Source organism: Pleuronectes platessa, chromosome 8, assembly GCF_947347685.1.
Source record: "Pleuronectes platessa chromosome 8, fPlePla1.1, whole genome shotgun sequence".
Lineage (NCBI taxonomy): Eukaryota > Metazoa > Chordata > Actinopteri > Pleuronectiformes > Pleuronectidae > Pleuronectes > Pleuronectes platessa.
The window spans coordinates 20,012,594-20,026,414 of NC_070633.1; the positions used below are offsets into that span (position 1 = coordinate 20,012,594).

At 41.8% G+C, this 13,821-nt stretch overlaps 2 protein-coding genes across 10 annotated transcripts in view; one reads left to right on the forward strand and one right to left on the reverse strand.

Annotated features, from left to right (window-relative positions):
* On the forward strand, positions 1–10,440 carry tex11 (testis expressed 11). The gene is made up of 29 exons (XM_053429127.1): positions 1–43; positions 1,348–1,460; positions 1,737–1,821; positions 1,950–2,029; positions 2,113–2,193; positions 2,287–2,406; positions 2,636–2,716; positions 2,827–2,912; positions 2,997–3,054; positions 3,149–3,244; positions 3,360–3,441; positions 4,123–4,201; positions 4,342–4,493; positions 4,601–4,686; positions 5,094–5,231; positions 5,404–5,506; positions 5,598–5,722; positions 6,187–6,272; positions 7,076–7,129; positions 7,231–7,271; positions 7,379–7,456; positions 7,591–7,661; positions 8,148–8,261; positions 8,480–8,552; positions 8,745–8,894; positions 8,981–9,089; positions 9,204–9,324; positions 9,895–10,062; positions 10,140–10,440. Exons 1-29 carry the CDS (start codon positions 16–18, stop codon positions 10,206–10,208), a joined length of 2,727 nt encoding a protein of 908 aa, XP_053285102.1. The 5' UTR covers positions 1–15; the 3' UTR covers positions 10,209–10,440.
* A 117-nt stretch (positions 10,441–10,557) lies between these two features.
* Positions 10,558–13,821, reverse strand: part of dlg3 (discs, large homolog 3 (Drosophila)) — a 75,153-nt gene continuing 71,889 nt past the window's right edge. For all 9 annotated transcript variants that reach the window (XM_053429529.1, XM_053429530.1, XM_053429532.1 and 6 more), the window contains one exon: positions 10,558–13,758. In XM_053429529.1, coding sequence (XP_053285504.1) covers positions 13,652–13,758 — 107 coding nt within the window. In that variant the 3' untranslated portion in view covers positions 10,558–13,651. The remainder of the gene's footprint in view (positions 13,759–13,821) is intronic.

Here is a 13,821-nt window from a genome sequence, read left to right on the forward strand (position 1 = left end):
TGTAGTAAATATAACATGGAGCCGTTTGTTTCAACCGTGAAATGTAAGTAGCTGCCCAGTCTTTTATTTTTAATACCAAGTATTGACTTTCAGCCATTTCAGGCGAGATACTGACGTCCTGCTAAAGTTAGCTAACACCAGCTAGCTAGGTCGTCAAACGCTAGCCATGTTTTCATGGCTACCAGAGGTGGCTTCTGTTTGCGCCTCGCAAATCCAAAGATAAAAGTTAGTAAGAGTGGATGTGTTTTACTTTGGAATCCAGCAGTTTTTTTAGATGGTGGTGGCAGAAGCAAAATTCAGTTGCAAAACAAAAGTGTAATTTAATTAGAGGCAAAGCTACTTACAAAAAAAGTCCCAAAACACTGGAACCAGTAAAGATCGCAAAAGGCTAAACTGAAAAAAAAGATACTGAGACAAAACACTAGGATCAAGAAGAAGACATGGGAAACTGTAAAGACACAATGACTCTGACAAAGGGAAGCACAGAGTGTGTGTGTGTGTGTGTGTTAGTGTGTTATACAGTATGGAGGCAGGTTGATTGAACACAGGTGCAATACATTAGGGAACAGGTGCAGACAATCAGGATACAAGACAAAGAGAGGAAGTTAAGACTAGAGACACAGGAGGAGCAAAAACTCCAAAATAAAACAGGACGAATACTTAGAAATAACACAAATCAACACAAGGAAAACACAGGTTAGGGTCAAACAAAAGTCCATCAAAATCAGAAACTCTCCATCTCAGAGTCATGACGGCCGTATACAGAATGATAGAACTACACTATAATAATGAGCTGACAAGCCATTTGACACTTCTACCAGTCTGAAATGTCAGTTTGTAATAAATGATCTATATCTTAATAACTAATATAATGTTTAAATGATCTGATGAGACAAATGTTATTATTTTTCTAAATTATGAGAATAGACAATTGCTGAATGGGTTAAGTAAGTAAAATAATTTCCAATTTTTACTTCTCATTTTTGGAAGAGTTGATCGCTCTTCGTTATATTATAATATTTTGGCATTTGGGAGTAAGTTATGAACATTTAGAAGAAAATGGGTTTTCGTACTCACTTAAAATGTGTTATGGCTCATCCACTCTTTAGGACAATGCCTCTCGTTGCTGGACAGCATTCCATACTTAAAGGGAATGTTTACTGTTGATTTCTGAGCACAGCCAGAAGGTAGTGATGAACTACATGAGTACTTGTGTAAAGATATATTGTGATGTGTGTTCTACAGTGTCAGATATAACAGAACTATTGTGTAGATGGTGTGATTTGCTGTTGCCCCTCGTTCATGGCCTGTCAACGTGTCATCATGACTTCTTTTGTTCATACGCAGGTCTCGTAGAGAACCTGTTGCACAAACAGCAGACAAGTTACGAGGACGTGATAGAGCAACTTTTCTCTCAAGTATCTGGCCTAGAGGATTCTACCAAAATACCAGATCCACAGGTAGATACAAGTGTGTAGCCCATAGTCCTGGTCAACAAGCTATGCTATTTCTCTTCTCACAGTATTCTCACAGTATATAATGCTATCAGTATATTTCTACTTCCGAGATATTTTTTCTCTCTTGAAAAGGGACTTAGTGTCATTCATAATTCTAGTTCTACTATAATTTACATGACCAAGCGTTTCATCAGTCAATCGTTTTAATATATTATACCATTATATGAGCTATATGTGGCCAATAAATTGAATAAAAACAGTTTCTTTCTTATGACACAGTTTGAGGAGAGTGCCATCCACCTGTGGAACTGGGCCGTCACTAAGAATGTGGGAACCACTATAAGTAAAAATCAGAAGGCCAAAGGTGATGAACAGAACATTTTGAAAATACTCAGACATATTATATGAAATGTTGACACACTGTCACGATTATAAGCAGGGGTTGTCGTGATTGTCTCAGAGCACACTCAAATGTTCTCACCATCTTCACAGTGCGCCATGTTGCATGCAGTCTGCTGTACTGCTGTGAGCCTGAGAATCCAACAGAGGGCATCATCCGCAAGCAGATTCTGGTAAGCTGCACTGTGGACGCCCTCTATGAATGCTCAGGTTTTCAGCAGGACAGGGTTAGTTTGTCAGCGTCCAAACTTTACAGATGGCCAGCAAGACAGGGAGAACGTGGCTGGACTGCAAAAATCCCCAGATGGCAGATCACTTCTTAAGACTTGCCGTCAAGGTGAAGAAGAAAAAACAAAAACTTAAACTGAGAGAGCTTAGATCTGTGTCAGTTTGACGTCTTTAGAAGTAACTCAACACACACTATCCTTAGAGCCTGGAGACCCTCTATAGCCAGCTGACATCCAGAGGTGATGGAGCAGCTGACATCACTTCATCCAAAGGCGACGTGGAAAAGGATCTGCTTGGAATCCTCTCATGCCAGGCAGAGTCGGTGAGCTTTGCCGCATGTGATGTTCAACACCTTCAATGTGAATATTTGTTCGTGTGATATTTGGCATCTGAGAAAGTGCTATTCTGACAGACTTGCAGTGTGAAGTGTGAGACAGCTAAAATGTGAACTGAGAAACAATGAGTGGGCAGAATCTTATTCTCTGCTAATAGGGAATGATGTATTGTTTTCTGACAACTAATGAGGAGTTCACATCTCTTCTCCTTCATAGGCCATAAGTCAAGGGAATAACCATGAGGCTGTGGTCTATATGCAACGCTGCAAAGACATGTTGCTGAGGCTGCCAAAAGATGTATTATCACTGCAAACAATGCTACTATACTGTATATATAGTTTTCTAATTCGTTTTATACATATTGTTATTGAAAGTGTGTTAATTATGAACGTATTTTCTAAATCTAGACTACGTACCTCTCCCTCATGTGCTACAACTTTGGAATAGACACATACAATCTGAGAAAGTTTGAGGACAGTGTGTTTTGGTTGAGGTAAATATGATAATTTCTGATAATTAAACTCAGCAAAAAGAGAAAAAAAGGTTTTTGATTAATTTCCTTTTATTTTATTTTCAGCCAAAGCTATGATATTGGGAAAATGAATGTGAAATACGCCCCTGGATCTAAAGTTCAGGTAAGATGATGTGGTAAAAAGTTTATTTCAGGCCACAGGTACAATTCAAAATAAAAAAAAAAATGTAAGTGTCTTAAATGTTTTCTTTCAATAGGCCAAAGTGTTACGGCTCCTTGCCACTGTTTATTTTGAGTGGGACTGTCAGAGCTTTCAGGAGAAGGCTCTCGATGCTGTCAGCTTAGCCAATAAGGTGGGATATGAGAAATTATTTTCACACTTTAAATTACACATGCTTGATGCAGCATGCAGTTACAATAGAAGAGGCTCAGCTGCTGTGTATCTAATTGCTCTGTGAAATTTGACAGGAACACGTGAGCGCCTCTGGGCTGTACTTAAAGATCAGAATACTCCTGAGATGTAGGGCTTCAGACAATGATATCAGAGGAGGTTAGTTGTAACCACACCTCATTGGATTATTATCACAGAACTATACTGCTTATTTATACATCTATCGGTTCAATTGCTCCAGAATTGCTGCTCTCTGTGGTGATGGAACTACTCCCTCTGCTTTTACAAGTCCGATCAGGTGCTGCAGCTGCTCCAACAGAATATGAAGAACGTTTCCTCTTATTCACAGTGAATGCACCTGTTTGTTCAATGTAACTTTAGTGAGCGGGTACAATCTCTCCTAACAGTGTGTGTGTTACTGAATGATAGTCGCAGCTTAAATTGCCCAAATCAGGCCCAGCAAGTTCAAAAGTATGTTGAAGAGTAATGCTGAATTAAAGATCAGTTAAAAAGACTTGAAAGTCATAAAACACCAGCCTTTTTCTCCAGTATTAGGCGAGAAAACATTTAAAATATGAAGAATTTTAAACTCAGTTTTTTGTGTTTGCTACAACAGCAGCGCTTTTAGTTCAGGGAGCTGGGGATCATGAGGGATTTCCACCGTTTAGTTCTGTTTCTGACCATCGAGTGGGGCTATGCAGTCAGAGCCATGAGATCGATAGACTTTGTGTTTCTTTGAGCCCAACAGAATGAATCACCACGTGTGCCTGCAGAGGGCACTGTTGCTGCTTTGAAAGTGCACATTTCAAAGCAGATCATATAAAGTAAATATGTTTCCAGGACTGAATGAGACGCTGGAATCTGATGTTTCTCTTGAGGTGTGTCTGAGCACAGTGAATCTGCTCATGTCTGAAGAGAGGTAAAACCTTCTGCATCTCTGCTCGGGCACTCACATAGTTTTTTGTAGAAATGCATGACAATCAATACACCTGCACATTTCATTTTTATTGCAGGAATGTCCGACATATATTAACCATGATATCTTCTTTGTTCGTTTAGAGAAGTGCTGGCATTTGAGTATTTGAAACAAGTTTGTCAGCGCTTTGAGTCGTCCCCTGACCTGGGAACTGCTCTCGTCTTGAGCATTAAGTTACTGTTGCAGAGAGGCAAGGAACTGTTGGGTAAACAGAAGATAGAGGATAGCATCACTGGTAATTTCATTTATATGATCAGTCTGTAAATGACATGATGGATTTTATAGTAATGTACTGTAGCAGTGGATCTGCTTTAGTGTTAACCTTTCTTTACACCCAAACAGGCCACTATACAGGAAAACAGCTGACTCCACAGGCCCTCACAACTCTGCATGTCATCCTATGGGATAAAGCATCAGAACACTTTGAGGTATAATGCCAAACACAGCCTTGTTTATAATTATTAAGATGCATTATAGTGTACACATATGTGGAGTTATCACCATTGTGGTTCAGTGATTAGCAATGTTGCCTCATAGCAATAACCCTGGTGGGCTGCAGTGTGCCCATCTCTGGTCTCTGTGGACGTAGCATGCTATTTTCTGTCTGTGGGTTTGCTGTGGGTGAAATGGTTTCCTAAAAACACAGAGACATGCATGTCAGGAAAATACTCCTACGCTGATTTTGAACAAGGTATTCACCTCAGAACTAGCGTTAGTCCCTGATTCCTGCACTGAAGCCTCCTACTGTGAATATCATATGATGAGTTTAATACAGAGATTTAATTTCTACACAATGACATATAAAGTATAACTTAATGCTTATGTTTATGCTCAGGCCAGGAACTATTCTGAGGCTCTGCAGTGGTATAACTACTCCCTGAGTTTCTTTAAGGGCGGTCAAATGGAGCCCAACTTATCCAAACTACAGAGGAACAGAGCTTCTTGCTACCTGCAGCTAAAGCAACTGGAAAAGGTGAGGACACACAAGCCACAACATGGTCAGGGACATAAGTTATGTTCAGTGGCTGTGTCAGGTGACGTGTTCCACAATTCAACAAGTAGCGATTTGTCTGTGTCACCAGCCGCGATGGCAAGTGCTCCTAGCACGAGATGTGTTCATGTTCATGAAAAGTTGTCTTCCTCAGGCCAAAGAGGCAATCAAAGAGGCAGAGAGGTGTGATCCTGACAGCATATTCACTCAACTCAGTGTTTACAAGATCGCAGTGTTGGAGAACAATGTGAAGAAAGGTCTCTGCATAACATTACCTCTGTGATGCATGTAAAGTAAAAGCATACATGGTCCCATTGTCCAGTTGTTGAGTCTTTTTATGGGCACCAGCTGCAGAGGCACTGAATGCAATGGGACGATTGTCCAGGTGTCCTGTGGCCGACGAGGACAGACTGCTGGTTTCTGAAAATGCTGCGTCAAACTTCCTCAGTCTGGCTGCTCAGATTGCTTTAGAGGTAACACATCATTACTCCATTCCGTTGGCCGGACGCAAAATGTGTGGCATTGTGAAAAAAGTTGTTGGACCAATATTTCCAGTCTTAATATATTGTCATGATGTTATTGGACCTCAGAAATCTATATTTAGTCCTAGTGGGCACTGGTTATTGCAGCTTGGATAGATGCTCACCACCATTGGCCGTGTTTGTTGATGGGAAGCCAAGGAGGGATCATGTCCTTGTTACTGCACTCACTCTGGTAGTACATGTAATATAAACACCCAACTGTTTTAAGTTGAGCACCATCAGCAAACATGTTGGGCTGCAACCACAGTTGGTATAATTCGTGAGTTTAAGGTGTAGAAATAGATTTGTCTATAAATAGAAAATGTGTGGGATGTGTGGTAATTATATGTTTAGTATATTGTATACTGTAAGATTGTGATGAATATGACATCTGCGCCTTTGTTCCCATGAGACAGAATGAACAGCAGGAAACTGCCATGAAGGCACTGGAGAGTTTGTGTGAAATCTCCAATGATGAAGCTCGGGTTCTGACTGCGCTCAGGTCTGTGAAAACTGAAATATTATCTTAACAATGCAAATGAAGAGTTGAGTAACAAAACAAACTAAAATGTCCCACAGTAGAGAACCCTCATCCACTAAGGCCCATAGATATAACTCATAAATATGCTGGATTATCGAGATCAATTCTTTGAGAAATTGGTGTAAATATCAAAATTGCATCTCTACCTTGTAATATTAAAGAGAGTAGTTTTTGAATAATTCTGTTGACAAAGTAACTAACCGACCAACAAACAAACCAATGGACAGGAAGGAAACGGGATGAGGCATTACATCTTTTTTATTATAGTTATCTAAAAGCAGTAGAATAAGGAGTAGGAAGCTAGAAGTGAAAGAATGTTAAGGGCATGAACCCACATTGACTCAAATCAGTGTGTTTTATGTTTTTTTAGTCATAGGGAATGTATTTTGTTCACCTTTCATTGCTATTTTGACCTTGATTCAACATAACATTTGGATTCTTTCTAAGGTAGAAGTAACCTGAAGTTTAGTTTTTTAGAACAGAGATGTTGACTCATGAATTTCAGATTTCAAAAATAATGTTTCAATGCATTCAGTGTTGCTGTGTTCAGAGTAAACAAAACACGATGGTGGAGTTTCACACATGAGGTGACAACATTTAGTAGAGAGCTTATGTGCTGAGAGATGAGTGTGTTAGATTTCCATACACCCCTGTGATCCACTGACCTATATTCCCTTGCTTCTCTGGAAGTATGTCTCTGTGTAAAACAGTTAGTAGGTTAAAAAAGGAGGTCAACACCAGTTTCTCCATTCATCTTTTTATAGGTGTCTGGTTCGACTTGTGCTCTCCACAATAGAACAATCAAGTGATGGGATGAGGTGAGTGGAGGGGTAATGTCGCTAATAATGTACGGTTGTAGCATTACTGATAAAACATTTAGTAAAATAAACACTAAACTATCTCCCTTCAGTCCCGGTAGCAATCTGGGTCTGGATGCTTTGCTGCCGTATTTAAGAATGGGTGAGTAAACACAAAATGGGTTAATTGCATTCTTTTTAACAAATGTCTTAATTACAGGATCTGCTTTGCATCACAACCCACAAATGTTTTGTTTGTCATCACTGCAGCTCTGCAGAAAGTTTCACACCAGACTCTGTTGACTGTTGAGCAACGCACAGATGAGGCCAACTGGTTCAGGAGGATTGGTGAGGAAGATTTCCCTGGTCCGTGTCACTTAAGTCTGACATGGTAGGCTATCCCTTAAAATCTTGGAGCACCTTCATCGTGTGTGTGTGTGTGTATGTGTGTGTGTGTGTGTGTGTGTGTGTGTGTGTCGCAGCTTGGAACTTAGCTCTGCAGTGCACGGGCAGCCCTGACAGAATGAGGGATTTCTTTGTGCTCTCTTACCAGGCAAGTACCCTCGCTGCTTTGTCAGGTGATTTAATCAATATCTACAGTACGTTGGTTTAGATCAATATCACCTGAATAGAGATTTAATGTTGCGTTAGAAAGTTAAAGGTGTCACTTTAAGATAAAGAATTCCGGTGACCCACAATGATACAATCCTGACGGTTCCCTCTGTCCTCTGACTTTCTGACCCTAACTTCACAAGAGTACCTGTAATTGCTCATGGATGTTATGTCTCCATGTGTGGTGGCCTAGCTGGATGGAATTGATTTAAATATATGTATTCATGCTTATCAATAATGCTATCCAATTAGAAGCTTCTGCTGATGGTTTGTGAACAGATGTGTCAGAGAAATTGGAATGGAATCTTTTCTTTTAAGGGCTAATCAACAAAATCGCCATTAAATTAGAAGTAAAAGAAAAAATGATGCTTTTCTATAATGCTCTGGTTCCTTTGTCAAACGTGTGTGCATTTACATGAACCTGCAGCTGTCCCAGTTGTGCCCTCCTGATCGAACACTGCTCCTGGGCCAGAAGACGTGTCTGCTAATGGCTGCCGCTGCCTCTCTGGAGCTCTGCAGGAAGTCTCCTCACTCTGACCAGGTGTGCCACCCACTCCCTCTGCTCCCATCTCCCACATTATAGCACCCTCCTCATCCACATGGATGGAAATGTACCAAGCCTAGTGGAGAGGAGAGGTGACTAACCACATTACTGGTGCTGGCGTAGGTGTTTCATTATAATCCTTCGGAGAGGAACTGAACACTAGATGGCAGTGTCGAACCCTGAATGCTTTATCTGTGTGTGTGTTTGGTTGACAGAGTGAGGAGCTCACTCAGGCTCTGGAGCACATTCAGATCTGTTGGGAGATCTGGAAAACCCTGAAAGCATCAGGTAAATCATTGAGTAGCTGCATCTGAAATTACCATGTTTCGGATAATTTATCTGTTAACATATACTACTGTTATTCGTAGTAAAAAGGAAATGATTACAGCTCATTCAGATTATGAAAAACCACATTTTATTCCTTAATTTTGCATAAATGAAAATGGATCTTTTGAAATGTCTTTCAACATGAACTTGCAGGAAGCTTCTCAGCAGACCCAACAGACACACTGCTGCTGCAGTTTGAATTTGAAGCTCGTGCTAAGCTGAATGACCCCAAGGTTGATACAGTGCTGGAGTCCGTCCTGGAGCTGGAACATGTTGAAACCAAGCTTCTCGAGAACATTGCAGGTAAAACAAAAAAACTCTTTCTGTCATGCCTGAAGAAACAGAAATATTCTTGAAGATTTATTGTGCTGCCATCTTTTTATATGTAGCTTTAGCCATGGAGCCTCCAGCCCACTTCCCTCTGCTGTGTAAGAAGGCCTTGAGGGTTGCTCTCTCTCTGCACAAGAAACAACCACAGGCTGACCTGGCCCGCTGCAGGCATACCCAGCACTACTCTGCATGAAAACACCCAAGACGCTTGGTTAACAATCCATACGGGATTAGAAGGAAAGAATGTCTGATTGTGTAACTGTTTTTGTCTCACCGTCTTAGCAAGTGCGTTCACAGCCTGATCAAGCTGTCCCTCCCGAGCGGTGTGTCAGAGGTGGAGGCCCATGTGCTCGAGGAGGTGTGGGACTATTACGAGGAGGCCCTGTCCATCATTGCAGCCACAGTAAGCCAGTGCCAATCACACACCGCCATCCCTTGGCTCCCACCTCCTGTTCCCTCCAACAGAGCTGCTGCCTGGTGTATAATTAACCCCCTCTCTTCCACTCCATGCCTGCCTGCTGTTCTAGAAAACTCTTTTTATCAATGGGCTTTCAGCCGCACTTCAATTAGCAGATGCTTCCATTCACCACCCCCTTCCTGCCAATTTGAATGTTAATGTGCTGTACAAATCATCACACTGCCGGTGAGCTGCAGCTCTGAAAGAAGCATCAAATTATTGAGCCATTACACTGCTTCTGAGGCAGCGCAGATTTCCCCTTTCATAGTTATTACGCAAATGGAATTCTTTGGATCAAAGTGAAAGCCCAAGATTAAAGTGTTGTGAAAAACATTAACATTATGCATTAGCAAAGGTTAACATACAGTAGGACATGATTGGATGAAATTTAATAATGTTACCCGCAGGCTTTCACCCACTGAAAACACAGATTTCCTTCCACACTTGGCTCAGGGAAGTCACCCAGGTGGCCTCTGTTAAAAGGCCTTTTGAGCATCTTCCTGCTCTCCTCTGTAGCCCAGCGACTTCCCAGAGATGGAGACTCTGTGGCTGCTGACCTGGGCTTGGAACACGGGGATACTACTGTACAGCTTGGCTCAGTATCCCGAGGCAGAGAAGTGGTGCAGCCTCGCCATGAGCTTCGTCTCCCACCTGGGATCCCTGCAGGAGAGCTACGAGATGCAGGTACACGCCTGGTGGAGAGAACTCAGCATCACGGCAGCAGAGACCTATTTAAGTTACAATTTCTTGTGTGTCCACAGATGTCTGGTCTCTACAGTGAAATCCTGGACAGGTTGGACAAAGCCAAGAAACTCCTCTTAGAGGAATGACCGAGCTGGGACCGGTCAGCCTAGTGTTAACGCCCTGAACTGAGGGGGAAGTTTAATTTATTTAGTTAATCTTGTTTGTTGCAACTATACATTATTAATTTTGTGGTAGAATGTTCATCATATATTCCACAGTTGCAAAAATTCTTGCTCTAAACCTGTGTAATTTGAGGCCATTTGGGTTGCTGAGTGGTTGAGACACATTTCTGGTTTGATCACCTTGTTCCTTTGCTCTTCAGTCAATAAAGTTCAGAATATATAAAAAAATATTTTCTTAATTAAGAGTTCAAATATTTTCTGTTCAGAAGATTAGTCCGTTCAAGCGGAATAACAAGCAGATCGGGAAATCATAACTGAGTCACATATTTTATTTTCAAACAAATAAACTCTTGTCAAGTCCCAAAATAAAACCCAAACAAAAGTTGCAGGACTGTTCCCTCATGACTAGGACAGGGAAGACCATGAGGCCAAGTGTCCTGATAGGCTGTACCACCTGCAGTGACAGGAAGGAAACTACTGTACAATCAAAGGGTTCATGTTTGCAAGCACTTACTGCACAGATGTGCTAGAACATAAACATCACCCAAAAGTACAAACAAGAACCCTGACCCACCCGCCCAAAAAATAAAAAGCATATATGTCATCATTTCTCTCACCAGAACAAAGACCCTCATCAATTATACACACACAGAGGCATTCAGGTTCCATCTTGTTATATAGCACAACCTCAGTGGAAAGAGTAAAATGAAATCAAGTTCTTTGGGCTTTGACATGGCTGACTGAGGTATGAATACCACACACATTGTTAACAGTCAGCTGTATTTCAACTAAACACCAGAGAGGACCAATTCTAAACTTCTAATGATGTATTGATCAATGCTCCTGGTTTCTGTAGTATTGTGTTGGTTTCTGCCTGCGTCGCTTTTTCTTTATTTTACAATATATTTTTTTTATCTATACACCCAGACACGTTCCACAAGAAATCACATGTAGACAGGCCCTATCTGAGGGAATCAAGTTCCCGACTGACTAGTTAAGTGTTCCAATAGGCATTTGAAGAGAAATACCATCAATACAGCACATTTGTATGGAAATTAAATCTCGAGAGTAGTTCAAACTTTACTTACCTGACATTTGTGGTCTATAAAACATGTTTGTCCCAGTTTTGATTCACACATGCATGAAGCACAGGTGAGGGAGATCTGCTGGGGGCTTATTTACATTGTACAGCTACCACACCCTTTGAAACAGTCTGCAAGCAGTTTATAAATGGCTCTGTTCCCTTCGGTTATTCCCTGAACTCTGGTTTTGACACAGGTAATGACAGCTGGTTTAGCAGTGGTGCCTGGCAGGTGGGCACACCTGTTCAGAAAATGCCTGCAGGTACAGGTGCTCTGTGGGTGGGAGAGAGCAGGGGACCCCAGAGGTCTGAGTAACCACTTCTTGTTGGGTCTGGCTCTCTTAAGAGAAAAAAAAAAACGAAAAGGGAAAAGAAACTCCGCTTGCACTCTTCAAAAAGCTGCGGAGGAAAGTGAGAACGTTCACAAGATCAGGGGGCCACGGTATTCCTTCTTCGTTTGTGCCCTCTCACATGCAAACACTAACATACAGTGCCAAACTCTGCAGGGCGGGGGGAGTGGAGCAGGTCATTTTGATCCTGGTGATACAGCAAACTCAAAAAGTTACCACGGCGACGGCCTTGAACGAGCTCCCCGGCAGCGCTGAGAAAACGCATAACACAACCCAATGACACAGTTCAGTCGAAAACGCCTTTAATTAAGTGACAGTACCTCGAGTACTATGAACTTTCTGTGTCATCGCCCCAAACGGGTACTTCAGTCGCAGGGGACATGGTATTTGTACGTGGAGAGTCCTGAGCCACTGTAGCTCACCCCGACACACTAAGAGCTCAACACAGTTGCTCAGCACCTGCCAACAACAGATTCATGAAGAATTCGTATGTTTATAGATACACAAAGCATGTAGATTTAATCCAACCCAACTTTGGTGTTGTTGATGACAGGGGGACAATCCAAAACAGGTTATATTGACTCTTAATTGTTAGGACATCCAATACAATTATTGTCTTGTTCTACCCGTTTTAAGGCCACCGTCACGGCGGCAGATAGGACAGTACCATGTGACCATTCAATCAGAAGAGAATCATCTTGGAAGGCAGAGAGTGTAATAGGGTGGTCTGCTGCTCAACGTGAGCTAGGAGGCTCTGGCTGTCCAAACTGTAATCAAATGGCCAAATTTCGTATTTAATTACACAGCAAAAAGGTGGAAATACAGGGGAGGAAAAGGCGCCCACAGAGGTGAGACTTTGTTTGTATCTATTGCACTCAAGTCAGGCCTCCTGGCAGTTGGAGGACACAAAATAAGTCAGGGAAGACGAGAGTGGTCTCCTCTCTCTTCCTTGTCATTCATGTGCAGCCTCCCTCACAGACAACAGGTAGTCACAAAACAGAATTTGTATTTGATGTAAGGCAGTTTGGTGTTTTGCAGAGAGCCCAGTTACACTTCTCTACCCCCATCCTTTACACAGAGCAGCTAAAAACCACAAGCAAAAAATCCCACAAAGAAAGAGAGAGAAAAAATAAAAAAAATCTAACAGCCCTCCAAATTGACAATTCTAGTGAAGTGTAAAATGTGTACGTTTCTTTAATATGTAGTAAAATCTCAGTAAGATTTTGTCATTTATCTTGTGATTTCAGAATATAAATGTAGAGATCCACAACACATGTCTTCCTCTCGATCTGCCTCCCGAGATGTCTTATCAGCTGCAGCACAGACAAATGGCAGACGACCAAACAGCAAGCTGCTGTGTGATAAATAGATCACCAGTTTGTAGGCTCTTCCACTGTAATTTCCTCAGTCATTATAAACGAGAGATGCCTCCTTGAACAGTACCATCAGCAGGGCTAAATTTGATCCAGTTTAGAAAAACAAAAAACAAAATAAACTTAATTGGTCTTCAACTTCTCATCTTTCGCGTCTTTTCAAATGTGATTTTGATGAACATTTACAAAGTGTCCCAACTTGGTATGATTTGTCTCTTTTCCCCTGCAACTTCTTCGAATCCCAACTCCTCGCTCCAGATTTCTGTAAAACGTTCCGATCTTCAGTCAGTCCCAGTCCACAAAAGGATTTATTCCTTTTCCCTTTTTTTAGTTCGCTAGACAAATTCCTTTGGAATGGCATTTCCAGTCTTGAATGGATTGTTGAGAAACTCATGCAGGGGTGTGCACAGTCACAGTAATGGTGATAAGACTTCTTTTTCATTTAGAGAGTAACATAATGATGACACTAAAACTTGATATGAAACATATCTGCAAAAAGGAGGTGAGGACAGGGAAGGGGGGGCCTATTTGGGCTCGGGTGGGGTCTCTGGGAGGCAAGAGGGGGAGGCTCTGCACCGATGCAGAGGAGGGACGGCAGGGAGCTCAGAGCTTTTCTGAGGAGGGGATCCAGATGTAGGGACCGGACTGCTCCTCGATGATGAGCTTGATTTTGTTGTAGATCTCCTCTAGTGAGTCACCCTGTACAATAGCTGGACACACAGACACAAAGGGAAACGTAGCATCAGACAGAAAATGTACCTGAGACACTATTG

Bases quoted from the DNA above. Each gene is read 5' to 3' on its own strand.
- tex11 (XM_053429127.1), top strand. From the start codon at position 16: ATGGAGCCGTTTGTTTCAACCGTGAAAT. The intron at 3,245-3,359 runs GTGGGATATGAG...GAAATTTGACAG, and splicing joins CTGTCAGCTTAGCCAATAAG to GAACACGTGAGCGCCTCTGG. The intron at 10,063-10,139 runs GTACACGCCTGG...GTGTGTCCACAG, and splicing joins AGGAGAGCTACGAGATGCAG to ATGTCTGGTCTCTACAGTGA.